At 40.4% G+C, this 21,751-nt stretch overlaps 1 protein-coding gene across 4 annotated transcripts in view; it reads left to right on the top strand.

Moving 5' to 3' along the window:
• The first annotated feature begins 819 nt into the window (after positions 1-819).
• The window catches only part of PPP4R4 (protein phosphatase 4 regulatory subunit 4), a 103,299-nt gene continuing 82,367 nt past the window's right edge, over positions 820-21,751 (top strand). For 2 of the 4 annotated variants that reach the window (XM_059182995.1, XM_059182996.1), the window contains exons 1-2: positions 850-1,149; positions 2,592-2,665. In XM_059182995.1, the coding sequence (XP_059038978.1) occupies positions 1,030-1,149; positions 2,592-2,665 (194 nt within the window). In that variant the 5' untranslated portion in view covers positions 850-1,029. Of the gene's footprint in view, positions 1,150-2,591; positions 2,666-2,697; positions 2,813-21,751 lie in introns of those variants that run through there. The other 2 variants (XM_059183000.1, XM_059182998.1) reach the window with 2 other exon arrangements.

Raw genomic sequence — 21,751 nt, forward strand, 5'->3', positions numbered from 1 at the left:
TTCCTATTCTTAGCAGAATCGGATGCAAGTGACTCGGTGTGGCTGCCCAGAGCGGGCCTTTCTCTAAAAGGGACCTCCTCTCCCTTTCATCCACCTCGCCAAGCACTTTGCTTCCTCGCACTCCTGGCAGTATGTCCCACAATCAAATCAAAACAAGCCCAGACTGCGATTCGAAGTGGCCTTACTTTTATTTCTCTAGGAAAGTTCGATTGTTTAAGATCCAGTTTAAGTGTTTCCTCTCCGGGAGTCCTTTTCTGGCTGCAGCCTTATCCAAGTGCAAGCCCCTCCAGGACTGTATACTCACACACCCTTTCCCCTATTACCCGAGCACACCACGCAGTAATCGCTGATTGGGGGTACACATGCCTCCCCCGGGGCTAAGGCTGAGCCAGGGTAGTCCCCACGTACACAGCTCGCCTGCTGGTGTGGGCAATGACGAATTTTCGTTACGAAGTTTCGTTATTACAGCAGGTTAAACACGACAGCAGCCCACTTCCCTCTCCTTCGCTTCCCCAGACATTGGTTCAGCCCTCCGCTCCCGACCCCCGCCCCCAACCCCCGCCCCCAGCCCGCCTCCAACCCCCGCCCCCAGCCCGCCTCCAGAAGCTGCTGGAGGCGGAAGGTTCTGCGCACGCGCCATGGGGCGGGGCGCGTTCGGCCGGGGGCGGGGCAAGGGGAGAGGAGGGCGCAGAGGGGCGGAGGGGGCAGCCACGGCGTGGCGCGGCAGTTGCGTCTGGCTCGCGTGCGCTCGGAGCCTGGGGGGGCGGGGCTGAGGCGGGCTTGTGGCACCTCCCCCGCCTCTGGCCCCGCCCCCGCAGGCCGCCCGCGCGCCTCGCCCCGCCCCCTCGCCTTACCCGCCCCGCCCCCCCCACCGGCGGCCGCGCTCCTTCTCCCGCCGCCAGCTACCCTCCCGCCCGGCTCCCTCGGCCGAGAGCGGGAGAAAGTCCTGCCGGTGGGCGGCCGCGGGGCTGCGAGCGTCCGGCATCCCGGGGCCGCTCCGGCCCGGGCGGCGAGGGGGCCCGGCGGTCCATGCATCCGCCGCCGCCCGCCGCTGCCGCGATGGATTTCAGTCAGAACAGCCTGTTCGGCTACATGGAGGACCTGCAGGAGCTCACCATCATCGAGAGGCCGGTCCGCCGGAGCCTCAAGGTGCGCCCCGGGGAGGAGCAACTGTCCGCAGGGCGCCTGGCGACAGGCCCGGGCCCCGACCCCGTCGCGTCCCCTTCTCCTTCCCGAGGCGGCCCGGGACCCTCTCGGAGTCGGGCTGGACCCTCCGTCCTCCCGCGGTCGCCGTGTCACCCTAAGCCCGCCCCTGCTTCGACGTAGCTTCGGTTCTCCCAGCTCGGACCCCCATCCCCGAGGGACTGGCGCCTCGGACGCCCTGGGCCCCTTAGTCCCCCGGCCCAGCCCCGCACGGGCCCCTTCCCTAACCCGCCCCCAGGAACGGCCGGTCCAGCGTCGTCCCCCGAGCCGCCCCTCCTGGACGGCCGTGGCCCCTCTTCCTTCCGCCCTGCGGGAGCTGCCCCTCGAGGCCGCCGCTGCCTTGTCCCCTCCTGAGTGCCCCCCCACCCCTGGACCCCGTACCACTCCTCAGTCTACACAGCTCCGCCCCCACCCCCCTCTCGGAGACACGGCGGATCCCGCTTTCCCCTTCCTCCATCGGAGCAGCTCGGGTGCCTCTGCCCCCTCGTCCGCCAGGCCTCCCTTCACCTCCCACCCAGCACCCAGTCCCACTACGTGTTTTCAAAGCCCTCTCGACCCTTCACCCCCATCCTGAGTCACCGCACGTCCTTTCCTCCCAGCCCCTCCAGGACTCCAGCTGGGACCCTGATCCCCACTCCCCGCCTTGAGGGAGTCAACCTTCAGTTTGCTCCCCCACCCCGCAGAGTCATCTTCGTCCCAGCCTCCAACCCTCACTGCCTGCAAACCTAGTTTTCGGACCACCCCCTCCCCCCGCCGTCCTCTCCAAAGCTCAGTTGAGCTCTTCTCACTCCCACCTGCCGCAATATCGCGAATCTTTGATTTCCTTCCAGCCCCAGAGTTTATTCCCTTCCCTTCCCCCACTCCACATTTCGTCTTTTTCATTCTCTCTCGGCTGCAGTTTGCCTCCACCCCCCACCCCCTTCTAGCATTTCCTGGGGTGGAAAATGCTGGAGAAACAGCCTTGGGGTATTAGAGATTTAAAAGTACGTACGTATGTATTTCATATGTGCATATAAAACCGAGTTCGGCAATATTCTGAAGCCACAATGTAATTCTCAAGCTAGAACAGTTTAAAAAAGAAAGAAAAAACAAAACAAAACAAAACCCCTCCAAACCCCTCCAACCCCCCCCCAAACCACCAGACTTTACCACCCCAACCCAGCAATTGGAGAAAGAGACCTCTGTGGTCGATTTATGTGGGTTGACCCCCACACAAATCGGCACCTCGAGTCCTCTTGATGAGTTTTCAGTGATACTGCTTAATTGTGAAACTTTTGCATTAGTCTCTACTCATATGGGGTTTCCGGAGGGTCACTGGGGGGCGGGTGGGGGTGGGGTGGCAAGACTAATCCACGTTTGTTTGCATATTTGTATTTTACACTTGACAGACACCAGAAGAAATAGAAAGATTGACAGTTGATGAAGACCTCAGTGATATTGAAAGGGCTGTTTATCTGCTCAGGTATTGCTCCAAGTCTTTCTGTGAATTTGTTGCTCGTTCCCTGTGGCAGCGTGGATGGACGCGTTGTGAAATGTCGTTACGGTTATGTTCAGATTCACTGAACGGCTTGAACGGAGTACTTTGGCATGCACAGCACTTAATTATGTTGTAAGTTAAGATTTTGGTATGGACTTAACATGTTTGAGAGCTGAAATCAAGTAAGACCACCAACTTAAAGAGTATTTCTAGCGGGAGGAGGAAGAGAACAGCAAAGGATTTGAATCGGATCTCATTCTTTTTTTTTATTTTCCAGCTTTGATGGTTCTCCCTTAGATCAGCAAGTTTAGATGAGACTTAAGTTAATCATAGAATATGAACTGATATGCTATTTACTATATGGAAAAACCCCCCACACAAATCGAGTAGCTCAGTTTGTTGTTCAGGATATTCTGTTTATATTAGTTTTGCTATGTAAGCTTTGTAATTTTGTCTGAAAGATTTTAAATGTAATTGAGCCTACTGTCGTTTAATCTCACAGCTCTGCAGTTTTGCTTAATGCAGGTGGTTATTGCAAATATTTATAAAATTTCTTTCAACTAAAAAAAACTTTAGATTTAACGTCTTAAAAGCTAATGCAGTGAACATTGATGAGCTTATCTGTGAAAATACTGCAGAGGCAGAAATTTTCCTAAAGTACTTCGTGTATGTTTGTTTTAAAATTTTTCTTTAACTTACAACCACATGCTTTTCTCTCTGGCCAATTAGTTTTTACTTTTGTTTTTTAGAACAGATTTTGAGAACTGGTGTTATTTACCTACTGAGATATTTATTTTCCTCGTTTCCTTAGCTTAGGTCAGCTTTGCCATTTTCAGGCACTGGCAAGTTTCTTGTTCTCCTTTCTAATTTATAGGTCATGCTTCTAGTTCCATGTTCTTCAGTGGAGGATCCCGTAAAAAAAAAAAAAAAAAACCCTCCCCATGACTTCCATTCTCTTAATTATTTTTTAGCCTATTCATGGCTTTTTGGGTTTCTGTTCTTAGTTTAGTCAGAATTGTAGCATGCTTATAATTTAGACCATTCTAATAATTCTATCACTTGAACATGTTTCTGGGTATTAGATCTTATGTTGGTGTTATTTACCCTCCTTTGGTGATCTTGGGTAGCATGCTATCATTATTTCTCCCTATCTGTTTAAAAAAAAACTTTTATTTATGTATAAATTAATAGTAATATGTTTTTGATATTTACATAGAGAATAATTCAATGTTTAACCTCTTTTGTTATATTTGAAGTACTTTATTCCTTAGTAATTAACACGTCCAATATGGTGAACAATAGTTGTAAATTCTGCCTTTTCCCTGAGTTCTTTTGTTTGGAGTAGGTAGACAATTGATGAGAGTTTGGATGAGTTTCTTTTAACATACAGCAGTTAATGATTTGTAGTAAGTTCCTACTGGATACTCCTACTGAATTCTCTTCTTTTGCATAAACTCTGGCTTACAATTAGGTAATGAAGAGTCTTGCTCTACTTACTTGTGACAGCAGATACCTTATTCTAGATATCAGTGACAAGACTTCTTTTTTAGGAGGGCTTACTTGTTTTCTATTTTGCTTTTATTGTTTTTTAGTGAACTGGGTCATCTAAGTTGTCTGTATTTGTCAGACACACAACACAATTTTCATCCTCTTCTGGAATTTACAAAGTCCTTCAGAGACAGATAGGTCCTCTCATTCTTAGACGGGAGTTTTCAAAGAGATCTGGTATCTCTTTGTGGCTCCTCTACCTTGAAGGAGGTTTGCAAGGTGACTCAGGAACACTAGTTTGGTTGTGTATGGGTTCTCTGGCGGAGTTCTTTGTATTCTCACCACCTCCTGGGGGAAAGGGAGATTTCACTTTTAGGCCCGCTTCTGCAGGGATTACATATGCACGCTGTCTGAAAGTTTCTTTCTTCCCTGGGATTCCAGGGAAGGTGTGGGAATGCCGTATAGATGGATTCCAAACTTGGCCTCTGTTGCAGACTCTTCTGCTATTTTATTTTGAGCCTTTTATTTTAAATGTACTTTGTTCCTTTTTTTTTTCATTGTACTTCCCAATGCTATGCTATAGAACCTCATACTGAGACCTGTTCCCCTGCCTTTTTTTTTTTTTTTTTTTTAAGATTTTATTTATTTATTAGAAAGAGAGAGAGCATAGGATCGGGGTCGGGGGAGAAAGAGAGGTAGAGGAACGGGGCGGGGGGAGAGGGACTGAGTATGGAGCACAGAGCCTGTGGAGTTAGGTCCCAGGACCCTGAGATCATGACCTCAGCTGAAACCAAGAGTTTAATGTCAACCCACTGAGCCACCGAGGTGCCCCCTGCTTTTTTTTTTCTTTGATTTTCAGATTGATTTTTGAATGCTTTGCCTTTTCTTTTGTATTGACTATTTAATATCCAGATTCCCCCCCATCTTTGAATGTCAGATTTGTCTCTTTAGTTTTCTTATTTTTTTTTTTAAGATTTTATTTATTTATTTGACAGAGAGAAATCACAAGTAGATGGAGAGGCAGGCAGAGAGAGAGAGAGAGGGAAGCAGGCTCCCTGCTGAGCAGAGAGCCCGATGCGGGACTCGATCCCAGGACCCTGAGATCATGACCTGAGCCGAAGGCAGCGGCTTAACCCACTGAGCCACCCAGGCGCCCAGTTTTCTTATTTTGTATAGTAAAACTCTTTTGGAATCTTAGGTTAAATTAGAATTCAGACAAATGTGTTTGCCACACACATGCTTTATCTCAGTGGAGGTTCTGATAGCATTTAAATTGAATCTAATATATAAAACATTATCTGTAAAGTACTGTCATCCAATGAAAAACTAATTACATGGTTCATTATCTCTCTCTAAAATATGGTGGATCAATTGTTAATGCAGTTTCCATAATTAAGCTTAGACCATTACAGTATTTGAAGACACGACACAGATGAATTTGTGGTTTTGCCTAAATACGATGCTGATACACCCATCTGTGGCATTTAGTGCTGAAGCAAGACAGCTTTCCTAATAGTTACAGCTGGTGGCTTTGTCAAAATCCGATCACATCATCTTTTTCCTGTTCTCTGTAATCTTTGTGATTTGGGCATATATTTTAGGAATGTACTGAAAATATGTGAATAATTTTGTTAGAGAAGAGCCCTAAGTTTGTTAACTTAGGGTTAAGTTATTAGGTTAAGTCTTTAGGTTAAGTTATTAGGTTTAATCTTTACTTACATATTTATAATTGCCTACCACATAAATTCCAGAAACTTGGCACAAGGGACTCTATCTTAGCCATGCAGTGTGATGTTCCCTCAGGCCCTCAACATTTTTTTTTTTTTAATGACTTGATTGAGATGTAGTTCATTTGCCATACGCTTCACCCATTTAAAGTGTGCAGTTCAGTGGATTTTCGCATGTTCACAGAGTTGTGCAACCATCGCCACAATCAATTTGAGAACATTTTCATCATCCCCCAAAGAAGCCTTGTACCTATAAGCAGTCACTCCTCACTTCTTTCCGCCCCTTCCAGCCTTTGGGAATCATTAGTCTACTTCCTGTCTCTATGGATTTGCTTATTCTCTGGACATTTCATGTAAATGACATTATACAATATGTGGCCTTTTGTGACTGACTTTTTTCATTTAGCATAATGTTCTCAAGGCTCACGCATGTTGTAGCAGGTGTTAGTCCTTTTTATTGTTGAATAGTATTATGTGGTGTGGGTATATCCCATTTTGCTTATTCATTCATCAGTTGATGGACACTTACTTGGCTTGTTTCCACTTACTTAGTCCTTTACTTTTTGAAGCCGTCCTGCTGGCCTCTTCACTGTTACTCATATTCATCGTGTCACCTCTGCTTTTCCCTTACCTCTTACCTTACCTATGCTTTTCCCTGTCCTGGAGGAGCTTTCATTACACCTGTTCAGCATTCTCCATCACCAGGATCCAGCTATGATCTTGCATCTTTCCTAAAGCCTTTCTGAACTGCTGAAGCCACATGAGCTGCTCCCATATCACTTATGGATGGCCTCCCTCAAGAAGAGATTAATCACTACAATGTATTTCTTAACTGTGTGTGCACAGGCTCATTTTCTTTAATTGTAAGCTCCTGGAGGGCAAGCATCCCTTATGTTGTTGCTGTTTTGGTCTTCCTTGTTTTGTGCTGTGATATAAGCATATACCTCTTCTAAAGTATATTATTTATTTTTTTTTAAAGATTTTATTTATTTATTTGACAGACAGAGATCACAAGTAGACAGAGAGGCAGGCAGAGAGAGAGAGGGAAGCAGGCTCCCCGCTGAGCAGAGAGCCCGATGCGGGACCTGATCCCAGGACCCTGAGATCATGACCTGAGCCGAAGGCAGCGGCTCAACCCCCTGAGCCACCCAGGCGCCCTATTATTTAATTTTAGATGACCAAAATGCTAGATGAGTTAAGATACTTCTGATTTTTTTTTTTTTTTTTTTGTATTATAGGATATAGAATCAGACATTTAGGTCATAGCTTATTCTACTCATTATTATCTATGTGATTATTATCTAATAACCACACATTATTTATGGTGGTTAAGCTCTCTCTTTTCATCTGTAAAATGGAAATAGCAATACCTGTTTCCCAGGGTTGTATTATGATTGGAGCCCTAACCCAGACTAGGTGCCCAATTAATGTTAATTTCCTTCTGTCTCTTTCCCCCGTCCCTACTTCTTTGTTACTTAGGTTCTCAAGCTACATTTCAAACTTTTAAAAGAAGATAACAATATTAATTTTGCCTCCCAAGAATTTAGTAAAGCAACTGGGAAATAAAATACGTCACCTGAAGTTTATGAAAGATACCTATTAACTTCCTTTTCTAATAGTATCTATCAGAAACCAGAATCTTCACAAATAATAATTAAGCATTTCTAAGCTTGAGTTTTACAGATTTATATTTTCTTACCAAATGACGTTATCTTAAGTAATATTTTCTCTTAATGTTATGTATGCATTTTGTGGATTGGTTAGTGTTAACCTTTTATGTCTATTACTTTCATCGTCACTTTACACTATGGATTTTTTAAAAAGAGTTATTTATTTTAGAGAGACAGAGAACTTACAAGAGAGGGAGCACATGAGTCTGCATGAGCCGGGTGAGGGGCAGAAGGAGAGGGAGAGGCAGAGAATCCCAAGCAGACTCCTCACTGAGCGCAGAGCCCAGCACAGGGCTTGGTCCCAGGACCCTGAGATCATGACCTGAGCCAAAGACAGATGCTCAATGACTGAGCCACCCACATGCCCCCCAGAAGAGCCTCTTTAATCCCTCACAAGTGGAATGGATAGTTGGTTAGTTCATCCTAAAAAAATTGGTCAGCATGGGGAAATCATAAAAATGATGCCTACATTCAACATTTTATTTTAGTGTATAAAAAAATGGATTTGTTTGCCACTCTTTTGTTGTAGGTCCACTGCCTTTTCTTGGAGTATAGGTCTGCTGATTACAGTTCAGGATCTGCTTTCTTGCACTGATTACCCCCGTAATGCACTTATAATGTCAAGTTTATGTTTCTTTAAAGCTGAGTGAACATTTGAAGATGGCTTAGGAAGCTTTTGGAAAGCATGGTCTTAGAATTTTGTGATTTTCTACTCATCTTTTACAAGTTGTCTAGTTCTTCCTATTTCAATAGCAATCTTCTTTGGTAAGTTGTCTTGACTGAGTGTTTCTAAACCTCCAGTTTACCCTTCATAGAAATAACTCTCTCTTTTGCATTATATGTTTCTGCAGTATTTAATTAAATATGTAATTGCAGTAGCCAGGGAAATTGGGATTAACTGGTCTGAGAACAAATGCAGCCGACTCTTCATTATAAATCCGCTAGAGTGGAAGCCTGTGAACATTCTAGAAAGTAGCCTGTTAGCTATGAGCTTTCAGTCTGCCTTTGGCAAGGAACTGGAGAGTGTTGTTTAGTTGGAAGAGTCCTTTAATACTGTGTTGAGAGAGGTATTATCCTTTTTCAAAGCACGCACTATGATGACCTTTCTTCGTCCTTTTTTATCCATGATATTTCTCTCTTGTTTCTGCATTGAGTTTGAACCACGGTCTGGTCTGTTATTCCTTTACTTTTGTATACTTAAAAAAAAAAAAATAATGAATCAGGAATCTCAGGTGAAGAGTCCCTTCCTTCCCCTCCCCCCTCCTCCCCTTCCCTCCCTTCCGTTCCTTCCCTTTCCTCTTCCTTTCTTCCTTCCTTCCTTCCTTTTGTGGCAGGAAGATGGAGGAGCAGAGGGGGAGGGAGAGAATCTTAAGCAGGCTTCATGCCCAGTGTGGGGCTTAGTCTCCAGGACCCTGAGATCATGACCTGAGCCGAAATAAAAAACCAGATGCTTAACTGACTGAGCCACTTAGGTTCCCCAAAGAGACATATTTTTTGTTTTATTTTTTTTAAAACAAGCTTTTTGAACATCTGCAGAAATGTGCACAAACCCTAAATATATAGCTTGTTGAATTTTCATGAGTAAACACACCCATGTAATCAGCACAAAAGTTAAGAAATAGAACACAATCTCCTGTATTACTCTAGTACCTCCCTCGTACCCCTGTCCAGTTCCTCCTGCTCCCTGCAAAGGGTAACGACCATCCTGACTTTTAACATCATAGATTAGTTTACTTGATTTTGAACTTTGTAGAGTAGGAACCATGGAATGTACTGTTTTGTGCTTAGCTTTTATTGAACCTTTTCAAAAAGAGATTGGTCCATATTGTTGCATGGAGAAATAGATCATTCATTTTTTTTGCTGTATAGTATTCCATTATAAGTCACAATTTATTCTTTCTATTGTTGATGGACATTCGGCTTATTTCCAGTTTTTTGCTGTTATAAATAATGCTGCTCGGAACATTCATGTACAAGTCTTTTGATGAATATGTGTGTGTATTTCTTTTAGTTAAACTCATAAAGTAGAATTATTGGTCATTAGTATATGCATATGTCTGGCTTAAAACATATGGCTAAACAATTTTCCAAATTGTGCCAATTTAAACTTCTGTCTGCAGTGTCTGAGTGGTCCAGCCCTTACTTTTAAGGAATCAAAGGGTCAAACCTTCTAGGATGTAAATTTCCTAGCATATTTATAAGGAACTGCCTACTAATAGCCTGAAGAGGTTTCTCTTTTCTGGCGCTGGATTTACTTACACCATTGAACGTTTTTATTTTCTTATAAGAATGTTCCCAATGAGAGGTCCCATTTAAAAAAAAAAAAATTGCCCAAATTATCTTACTTGGTGAAGGTGAGGCTTGAATGACTTGCCTTTCTACAGAGAACTAGGAAGCACCTCCATTTTCATGTTTTAAGATAGAGGGACTAGTGTTTCACATATAAAGAGCAGTATATAATGGATTCCAGTTGTATATCTTACATTATTGCTCAGGCTAAGTTACTTAAGTCCTTGGCAAACCTCGAATTCCCTGTTTTGGAAAAGTACTAGGTCACTGATTATAAGGGGTTTGGTGGTTATTTCCACCTCCCTTTCCTTGCTTTTTGTAATGAGCGTAACAATGGCATCTGCTTCTTTTTTCTTATTTACTGAAGCCTCAGAAGGCTCTCTCTGTGACATCAGTAGAAAGCAGAATGCTCTCATGGGATCTGTACGAAAAGCTTAACAAAGAGTAAACTATTTTCATCAATGTAAAAGTGACCCATATCTTGTCATTGGAAAGTTCTGAGCTTACTAATGACACAATTATGAGAGATTTGGGCAGTTCTTATCTTGTTAAGTATAGTTGGAGATATTAATAATGGAAAAGATTGGTAATGCAACTAATAGTTACTTTAGAATAAATCTTATAAGTTAAAGCTAAAAGGTACGGAATATTTATTGAGTACTTTTATGTGTTAGGCATCACCTGGGGAACAAATGACATTGTATCAGCAGGTACTTTTGTTCAAGGAAGTACCTGTTGAAGGAAGTAAAAGCATTTTTCTTAGAGTTCAGTAGAATAGAGTTCATCCCTGGTTAACAAGCGTGTTGGATGTTGAGACGGCAGGACATTGTGTCAGAAATACTTTGTATTAAGACAAACCCAGATTTATTCTTAGAGAATGGGGCTCACTCATTTAATTAGTGAGACACCTTGGGTAAGTTGCTTAGTTTTTCTTTGAGTTCAAGCCTCCTTTTCTAAAATGGAAATAATAATACCTAGACTACAGAAAAGTAAGATTGGAGGAGATGTATGTGGAAGGCACAGTGCTTGGTGCAGGGTTATGTTTAGGGAAGGATAGTTGTTATTGGTCTTTTTAAATTTTATTTTTATTTATTTATTTTTAAATTTAAATTAAATTAATTAACATATACTTTATAATTTGTTTCAGGGTTTATTGGTCTCTTTAATCACCTGTTTGTAATTCAGAATGTATTTTATAGGTCTATGTATAGAATGTATGGGAAAATTCCCATCTGGAAACTTCCTGTAGTTGTAAAGTTTTCTCTCCAGATGGTGCCTCTTTGCAATTAATCTTCCACTGTGACCGTAGGCAACCAGTGATCTGCTTTTTGTCACTATAGATTGGTTTTTCCTGTTCTAGAATGTAGACATACTTTTTCATATCTCTTGGATGAATGCCTAAAAATAGAATGCTGGGTTATGTGGTAAATTTATATGGTTTTTCATTTTTTATAGTTTTCTTGAGGTATAGCTGATATTCACTGAACTGCAGTTAATTGTATGATTTGATAAGTTTTGACATATATATGTATATATAATATATATATGTGTATATATATATATATCTCCGCACATACACCCATAAAGCTATCATCACAACTCAGATAATGAGCATATCCATCACCTTCAAAAGTAACTTTGTAGGGGCACCAGTGTGGCTCAGTAGATTAAGCATCTGCCTTCGGCTCAGGTCATGATCTCAGGGTCCTGGAATTGAGTCCTGTATCTGGGCTCTTTGCTCAGCAGGGAGCCTGCTGCCCTTTCTCCCTCTGCCTGCCGCTCTGCCTACTTGTGATCTCTGTCAAATAAATAAATAAAATCTTAAAAAAAGTAACTTTGTGTCCCTTTTTAATATCCTCTCCCTTTCCTCTGATCTCCCACGTAGGCAACCACTGATATACTCTCTGTCACTATAGATTAGTTTGCAATTTCTAGAATTTTATAGAAATGAATTAGAATATCTGCTATTTTGTGACATCTTTTACTCAACTTAATTATTGTGAAGTTCATGTATAATGTTGTATGTGTCAATAGTTTATTTCTGTTTGGTGTTGATAATTATTACATTTTAAGGATATAATATATTTTGCTTATCCATTCATCTGCTAATGGACATTTGGGTAATTTCCAGTTTTTGGCTACTACAGACTTAAGTGGGTATAAATATTCATGTACAAATCTTTGGTGGACACATGCTTTCTTCCTTCTCTGGTATATAGCTAGGAGTGCAGTGGTTGAGTCCCATAGTAAATGTATATCTATAAATTTTAAGAAACTGCTAAACTGTTTCCAAAGTGAACTTAAAATTTCCAGGCAGTGTATGAAAGCTTGCTCCATAATACTCGTTGACATTTGGTATGATCAATCTTTTTAGTTTTAAGCCATTGAATGGTATTTCTGGTGGTTCAGTGTAATGGTGTTTCATTGTATTTGTAATTTGGCTTTCCCAAATGACCAATGGCTGTTGAGCATCTTTACATGTGTTTATAAGCCAGCCTCAGACCTTGTTTAGGTACGTATCTGTTCAAAGCTTTTGCCCTTTGGTTGGATATGTGTTTCGTAGATATTTTCTCCCAGTCTGTGGCTTTTTAATCTTTATAAAAGTATTTTTCAGAGAGCAAAGGGTATTTGCTTTGTTGTGGTCTAGTTTTGATGAGGTCTAATTTATTGATTTTTTTCCCTTTATAATTAATACTTTTTGTGTTATATTTAAGAGATTTTTGTCAACTTCTAGGTCAGGGGGATTTTTTTCCTTTGTTTTCTTTTAGCAGTTTTAAGGTGTTAGCTCTTAATTTTAGGTCTCTGATCCATTCCCAGGCAAATTTTGCATATGGCGAAGGTAAGGTTTGAGGTTACTTTTTTTGCACATGGCTAAAACATGCAATAGAAAAGGGCTAGTTTGCGAGTGAGCAGACGTGGCGTTTGTGTCTGTGATCACGTTCAAGTCACTTAAGTTTTTCAGGCACTGTTTCCCCCCTATTCCCTCCATAGAATACCATGGGTTGGGCCTGACAGAATTTAAGGTAACATCTTGCTTCAGCAGGGTATCCTCAATTTTAAGATAAAGAGATGTTGAATCCCAGTTTATTATTTCATCCACTAGGTGGTGCTAATGGTTATCCCTGTAGGGTGGAAGGTCCTTGGAGAGGTGAAGAGTTCCACAGCCTTTTTAAATAAAAAGTGTCATTTGCAAGGCAAATAGTCATAATTCAGAAAGTGCCTGTGTTTCATTAAGGATTGCATGCAATAATATTATGATTAGAGAAACAACACTGTTCATTTTGTTGAATATCAAAGTATTTTTTCTTTAAAGAGTTGTACACATTGTAGATTTCTTATGAGTCTGTTTTGGGCAGAATGAGAGTTACATGGCTAGTGTAAAAATATTTACATGTTCATGCATGAAAGATAAGACTGAGAAGTCTGGCTGGCTTAGAATTGTCATATAAATTCTCTTGGTAATAAGTTTATAAACTGTATTTGCCTAGAAATTCTCTGGTAATGAAATTGGAAAATACTTGCTTGGAAAGTAGGTAGTTTTGAAGAGGGAAAGGATTCACAAAAGTACAGCCTGGGCTTGTACGGGAGAGGACGTCTCTCCCTGCAGCTCTGATAATGGTGGGGAGGGAGGGGTATGGTTTATACGTGTGGTTGGTGTGCATGTGTGCCTCACAGAATTTTCCAGTTATTTGGGGGTTTTCCCAGATATCTTTATGCTATTGGCTTCTAGTTTAGTTCTGTAATGGTCACGGGACATACTTTGCTCTGCTTGACCTAAGTTCTTTTAACTTTACTGAGGTCTGTTTTATGGCCCAGAACATGGTTGACCTTGGTGAATATTCCATGTGTACTTGAAAAACGTGTGCATTCTGTTGTTGTGTATAAGGTGCTATAAATATGAATTAGATCACATGGGCTGATGGTATTTTTCAAGAGTTCTATATTTCTTTTATTTTCTATTTACTTATTCTACTGATGACGAAGACTGGAGTAAACTCCAGTTTAAAGTCTCTGTAAATGAGGATTTGCCTACTCCTTTCAAATCTGTCAGTTCTAGTAGTAGTTCAGGTATTTTGATTTCTGTATTTAGGTACATGCACCGTTAGGATTGCTATGTTTTCTTGGTGATTTACGTAGTTTATAGTTACGTAATATTTGTCTTTACCCCTAGAAATAGTCTTTATCCCTAGAAATAGTCTTTTGTTTTTATCAGTCATTATCTGATATTAATATACTCACTCCAGCATTCTTTTGGCTAGTGTGTACACACTGTATCTTTTTCTGACCCTTTGCTTTTTCAAACAATTTAACTTGATTTTTAAATTTTATTTATTTGAGAGAGAGACAAAGAGAAAGAGAGAGCCCAGAGAGAGAAAGAGAGGAGAGGGAGAGGCAGGCTCCCCGCTGAGCAGACAGTCTGAAGGCAGGTGCTTAACTGACTGAGCCACTCAGGCACCCCTGACCTTTTGCTTTTTTAAAAAGATCATTTTGGAGGGAATTATTTTAGGTTCCCAGAAAAGTCATAAAAATAGTTCAGACAGTTCCCATATGCCTTTCACCATTTTACTCTAAAGTTAATATCTTACATAACCTCGGTACTTTTGTCAAAACTAAGAAATTAATTGGTACATCACTATTAGCTAAACTATAGACTATTTGGATTTTACCAGTTTTTTTCATTAATGTTCTTTTCCTCCAGGATACCACATTGTACGTAGTTGCCATATCTCCTTAGTCTGCTCTTGGCTGTGATGCTTTCCTAGTCTTCCCCTGCTTTTCAGGATTTTGATAGCTTTGAAGAGTGCTGGTCAGGTATTCCATAGAGTTTCCCAAGTTCTGTTTTCCTAATATTTTTCTCATTATTAGATTGGGCTTATGGGCTTTTGGGAAGAATACCATAGAGGTGACATGCTTTTCTCATCCCATCATTTTGGGGGGTACATGCTAGTAACACGATTATCACTGGGGGTGATAATCTTGATTACTTGGTTAAACCATCATTTTGGGGGGTACATGCTAGTAACACGATTATCACTGGGGGTGATAATCTTGATTACTTGGTTAAAGTAGTATCTGCCAGGTTCCTCCCTTGTAGGAGTCGTGAGAGAGGACCTCCCTTGTTTCTGATCTTAGGGGGAAGGCGTTCAGTCTCTCACCATTAAATATGATGTAAGTATTCCGAATTTGCTGACAGTTTTTATTATGAATGGGTGGTGAATCTTATAAATTTATTTTTCTGAATCTATTGATATGATGTATGACTTTTCTAACTAATTTTGTTAATATGTTGAATTACACTGATCAGTTTTCAAATGATGAACCAGCCTTGCATTCTTGGGATGAAATTTACTTGATCACGATATATTAGTCTTTTATCAATGTTTCTGGGCTCTATTTGCTATTACATTTTTGAGGATTTTTTCATCTAATATAATACTTATCTATAATTTTCTTTTATCTTTGCCCAGTTTTGGTTTTTGGAGGATGCTCATGAAATGACTTGCAAAATAGTTTCCTATTTTCTGGAAGAGGTTGTCTAGAATTGGTATTATTTCTCCCTTAAATGTTAAAAAAAATTTTTTTTTTTAATGTAATCTCTTCCCTCAACTTGGGGCTTGAACTCACAACCCTGAGATCAAAAGTCACATGTTCCATGGGCTGAGTTGCCAGGTGCTCCATATTTCTTCATTAAATATGAGGTAGAAGTTACCAGTGAAACCATCAGGCCTGGGATTTTGATTTTTGAAAGGCTTTAGCTAAAAATTCAGATATTTAATAGATAAAGGGCTGTGTGAGTTGTCTATTTCTTCTTGAGTAGGTTTTGGTAGTTTTTGACTTTCAAGTACTTAACTGTATTCCATCTAAAGTTACTGAATTAGGCTAGTATTTTAATGTTTGTGGGATCTGAAGTGATGTTCCTTCTTTGATAGCTGATACTGGTAATTTGTGTTTTCTCACTTTTTTTTTCTTGTTTACATTTGAAGTTTATCCATTTTATTGGTCTTTTAAAAGAACCAGCTTTTGGTTTCATTTTTCTGTAATGTTTTTCTGTATCAATTTCATTGATTTTATTCTCTATTCAAGATTTCCTTCATTCTGTTTACTCTGCATTTAGTTTTCCCTTCTTTCATTTCTTGAGGTGGAATCCCAGTTTATTGATTTTAGATCTTTTATTTTAGTACATGCATTTTTATTGATTTTAGATCAGTAGCATTTTAATGCTATGTATTTCCCTCTAAGGACTGCTTTAACTGCATTCCACAAATTTTGATGTTCTGTATCTTCATTGTCATTTAGTTGAAATAAAAAACCTTTCTTTCAGGGGCATGCAGGTGCTCAGTTGGTGAAGCTTTCATGTCTGAATCTTGATTTCAGCTCAGGTCATGATCTCAGGGTGCTGAGATTGAGCCCTGCCTTGGGCTCTGAGCCCAGCCCGGAGTCTGCTTGACTGTCTCCCCTTCCCTCTGCTGCTCCCTTTGTTCATCTGGGCACATGTGCTCTCTCTCTCTAAATAAAAGCTTTAAAAAGGAAAAAAAAACAACCAGACTTTCTTTCAAAACTTCTTTGACTCATGAGTCACTGAGAAGTACATTGCTTAATTTCCAAATATTGGGGGATTTTCCAGGTATCTTTTTGTTATTGATTTCTTGTTTAGTTCCATTACAGTTTAAGAATGTAATTCACCTGATTTCTGTGGCTACCTCTTCCTTTCCCATAATTTCTTACTATTCCCTTCTTTGCTCGATGTGTCCTCCAGCCATCTTTGCTATTCATTAAACATGCCAGGTCTGCACCTACCTCGGATTTTGCACTTGCTGTTCCTTCTGCTTTTAATATGTTTTCCTCACATATCTGCACTGCTAGGTTTATTATTTCCTTCACATCTTTACACATATGTGGGTTGCTTGTTTATCTCAGATAAATGGCACCATCCTCTGCTTGATGTCACAAGTTAAAAACCTGTGAGTATTCTCAGTCTTTCCTGTTCCTCATCTGATATTTAAGCAAATTAAATCTTTCTTTTACAAAATAGGAATGTTCACAAGGTTTCTGTAGTTTTTTGATAAAGACATTAAAGAACTCCCACATTTCTTTATTCAAGATGGTTTTTAAATACTGGCTTAGTAGAAACCTGCTGAGGGGTCAGAATTCCAGTGTTTTAGTCATTTCTTTTGGTACCTTTGTGGGTAAATAGATGTGACCTCTTTTTTTCTTCAGGAAGAATTTTCTTAATGTTCCAAAACAGCATGTATTTTATTAGTTTGGCTCAAGTTTCTTAATTATTATACAGAAATATAAATATGTTTTTAAATATATGTATTTACATGTATATATAAAATTAGTTGAGCCTAATTTTGTTTCTTTATTAAGCAGTGAGAGCTATAAAACTTGTGCTTTTCTTTTAATCCTTGTTGCTAAGAGATCTGTCTCTAACCAGCTGTGTGACCTTGGGAACATCATTTAGCATCTCTATTCTGTTAGTAAAGTGAGGGAGATGCGCTTAGTCATGCTGTTAAGACCCTTTCTTGCATCGTGACTGTATACTTAATTCAATGCTCAGTGCAGTTAGCAGCTTACCTTCATTTCTCTATTCCTTCAAAAATATTTACTTATTTGTAGTTTAAAAAAAGCTCAGGATAAGGGCGGCTGGGTGGCTCAGCTTTCAGGGTCGGACTCTTGGTTTCGGCTCAGGTCAGGATCTCAGTGTTCTCAGATCGAGCCCTGCAACAAGCTTGGCACTCTGCACTGAGTCTGTCCTTCTCTCTCTGCTGCTCCGCACAACTCCACCCTCCACCCTCCACTGTGCCGTCTCTCTCTCTCTTTAAATCTTTAAAAAACAAAAAAGCTCAGGGTATACAAATCAACTCTGATTCTTTTGACTGGTATTTAAAAAAAAAATTATATGTTCAATATTTTGCATGTTTAAATGCGTGCTTCTCTAAATCGTTTTGTGCAGGTGAAGAGTTATAAATAAGAATAGAATGACTTGGGTTCCTGGGGGGGCCCAGTTGGTTAAGCAACTGCCTTCAGCTCAGGTCATGATCCTGGAGTCCCAGGATTGAGTCCCACATTGGGCTCCCTGCTCAGCGGGGAGCCTGCTGAGCTTCTCCCTCTGACCCTCTCTCCTCTCAGGCTCTCTCTCTCTCATTCTTTTTCTCAAATAAATAAAATCTTTAAAAAAATACTCACTAAAAAAGAATAGAATGACTTGTTATTTCATCAAATCTTCATTTTATAAAGGTTTTATTTATTTGACAGAGAGAGAGAGAGAGTACAAGTAGAGTACAGAGCAGCCGGCAGAAGTAGAGGGAGAAGCAGGCTCTCCACCAAGCAGAGAGCCCTATGCAGGGCTCAGTCCCAGGACCCTGGGATCATGACCTGAGCCAAAGGCAGCTGCTTAACTGACTGAGCCACCCAGGCGCCCCCAATTTTTATTTTGTAGTAAAAATCATTACATATTGTGATTTTAAAAGTCCATTTACTGCTTAGTGTCAATGATTTCCACATAGGTAGCACATGGACCTGGTCTTGTGGACAACATATTAAAATAATTTAGGTAAGATGTATATCATTTTTTACTCATATGTATGAGTAAATTTACTCATATGTATCCATATTTACTCATTGAATTACACATGGTATAATTAGCAATTATATTTCCTTAGACACTATTTGCCTTTTAGAATAATTAGAAGACTGGTAATTCATATATTGTTAGAAGGAATGATAGGAATGTCAAATAATTCTTTAAGGAACAACAAGGATAAAATTGACTTTGGTTCTCTTAAAGAAGAAAATATATTCATGAAATTAATTAGTTAATAAAAATTTTTATTATTGATTTATTTATTTAAAACATATTTTACTTCTTGATTTAAGAGAGAGGGGAGGAGAGAGAGAGAGAAATTGAGAGCGCATAACTGGGGCAGAGGGGGAGAGGGAGAAGCAGATTCCCTGCTGAGCAGAGAGCCCGACTTAGGGCTCAGTCTCAGGATTCCCTGATCATGACCTGAGCCAAAGGCAGACACTTAACTGACTGAGCCTCTCAGGTACCCCAATTAATTAAGTTTTTTAAAAATGGATTTTATTTTTAAGTAATCTCTATACTCAACGTGGGTCTTGAGTTTATAATCCCAGGATCAAGAGTCACATGTTCCGCTGATTCAGCCAGCTGCCCCCCATCCCCTGAAATTAATTTAGTAGTTATTTAGGAACTCATAAGAAATACTCTAGGACCAATAGTTCTGTTGTTTTATTTAAATTAGATTCTTGCTTTATGGAGATCCTGTCCTGACCCTGACAGTAATTACCTGGTTGACTTGAACAACTTCCATAGTCTTTACAGATGTTGGTGTCTTCATTGTCACAATGTGAGGAAGTGAATTATGTTTCCACAGGTTTGGAAATTATGTCACGGAGATGATCACTGCTTTAGGCCCTCTTCAACGCCCTCCGTTCTATCCTGTCGTTTGCATGAGAGAAAAGGAGCCATTTCAGGCAGATTTCGCATATTGATTTTGGGTTAACCTTTACATTTTGTGATCGATTTCTTTGTGTTACATTTCTTCTGATGTGGTGCTTCATTTGCAGTAATATCCATCAAGCAGACAGGAGCCCCAGTCTGTTGTTTGGGACTCTCTTTCTGGGTCATATTATCCAACCCTAGATTTCGGTGATTATCTCTGTGACATACTTTCCATATCTGTGACTATAGCTTTGGGTTTTTCTTGTGAACTTTGGGCCGGGTCTCCCTGCTGGGTGTCTCCACTGGGATGTCTCTACCAGAAAGTCTAGCTGGCTTTTCAAACTTAGTGTGCCCAAAACCGAATTCATCACTTTTTTTTTTTTTTTTTTTTTTAAAGATTTTATTTATTTATTTGACAGAGAGAGATCACAAGTAGGCAGAGAGACAGGCAGAGAGAGAGAGGAGGAGGAAGCAGGCTTCCTGCTGAGCAGAGAGCCCGATGCGGGACTCGATCCCAGGACCCTGAGATCATGACCTGAGCCGAAGGCAGCGGCTTAACCCACTGAGCCACCCAGGCGCCCCAATTCATCACTTTTTAATCTAAATGTGCCTTCACTTGTCATTGGAGCCTGACCATCCTTTCAAATCATCCTGGAGGGAAATCTGGGAATGATTTTTTACTCTTCCTTTTTCACTCAGTAATTGGTTTTATATCAAGTCCTATTGATTTTATTTCTGCAAGAAACCATTTCTTCTCTTTCCACTTTAATTCAGATACACAGAACGCAAATGCTTTGTTTTTATTGTTTTCTTTTTACTTCCAGAGCACAGTGACTGGCAAATCATAAGTGTTCAGTACATCATTATAAAATGATTGCCTGAATCCCATCCGGCGTGGAACCTTTGAACACACTGTTCCTTCAACTCTCTCTTTTCACCTATTCCTACTCATTTTCAGGTCTCAACTGTTCAAGGAAGCCCTCCCTTGGCCTCTAAATTAAGTGATGTTCTCAAATGTACTGTTGCCTTGATAGGTCTTTGCACACTCGAGATGATTTAATTGATTGTCATTGAATACTTGTCTTTTCTGACTGTTAAGCTCTAATAAGGCAAGGGCCGTGTCTGCTGCACCGTCACATCCCAGGGCTTAGTTCACTGCACAGTCTGTAATAGGCACTTAGTCAGTCCTTGCTGTCTGACAAGGTCTGTGGCTAGGCATAAAGCATCATTAAATGGTGGTGGAGAATCCGGAACCGGTGCCTGGAACCAGCAGGTCCTGATTAAGAACTCCCTGACTGACTGAACGTATCAGTCCTCCTGTGTTCTAGAGGTTAAGTAATCAGGTCTCTTCCCCTTCCGATGAGGGCAATTTATCATCTTTTCTTCCTGTAGGTACCAGGGATTTGGCCTGCTTTTTATCTCTTCTATTTTCCCTCCTGGGTTCCTCTCTTACTGGGTTGGCACCTATGTAATCCGAATCTTCTAGCTATCCATTCTCTCCTGCTGTGTCCTGACATGTCTATAAAGTTAAAAGAGTTTTAAAAAGGTTTTTACTACTGTGTTAATGGGGAAATAGAAAGACAGATCACAAAAATTATCAGAGATTTCATTGTTTGCAGAAATCTTCCAAGTTTGTACAGTTATTCCTGAACTTATATTTTGCATACCTTTTGACATGAGTGCTGTAGTTTGTTTCTTACATAGGGGAAAGCTTGGTAATCTTTCCTTTTACTCTTTGCAAAATACTGTGGAGCAGTGATTTTCTACGGTTTTTTTTTTTTTTTAAACCATGACCTACAATAATTTTAAATTGTGACCTGGCATGTACACACACATTTGCCTCTGTGTGTATATGTAATATATATGTATGTATGCATAAAACTGCAACTGAATTTTAATAATAGTTATCCTTCTATGTGTGATAAAATAAAACCATACCAAACTTTGCATCAAAGAGAGTCTTGATTTAGTTAATAATTGCCCCATAATCATTTCTTTCCGCCCCAGGACAAGTGAGGATAATAATGTTCATCTTGTAAACAGCTGTGAGATTTGCTGTGGGGTATGAGGGAGAAAGGGAAGTAAAAGTAATTCCAAGTTGTATACCTGGAGAGTCAGAGGGCTCTTTGTCCCTCTGTTGGTAGACGGAAGGGGAAAGGAGCTCACTCATTGATCCATGAAGTTGGAGAGCTACTCAAGAGGAAAAGCTCTCTGTGTATTCAAGTTCAATCAAGAGAGGGGTTCTTCTTTTTGTCACAGTGAACACACACCTTGTGCATGTTCTGTTGATGTGATACTGTGGTAGTAAAAGATACAGAGTGGAAATTGTTAGCTAATTTATTGTAACATGAATGTTACTAAATAAATCATGTGAGAATTTTTGTCTTGCGGCATTTTCAACTTACAGACATTTTTAGGCTGAGAGTTTAGC

The sequence above is a fragment of the Mustela lutreola genome, chromosome 7 (genome assembly GCF_030435805.1).
Source record: "Mustela lutreola isolate mMusLut2 chromosome 7, mMusLut2.pri, whole genome shotgun sequence".
NCBI lineage: Eukaryota > Metazoa > Chordata > Mammalia > Carnivora > Mustelidae > Mustela > Mustela lutreola.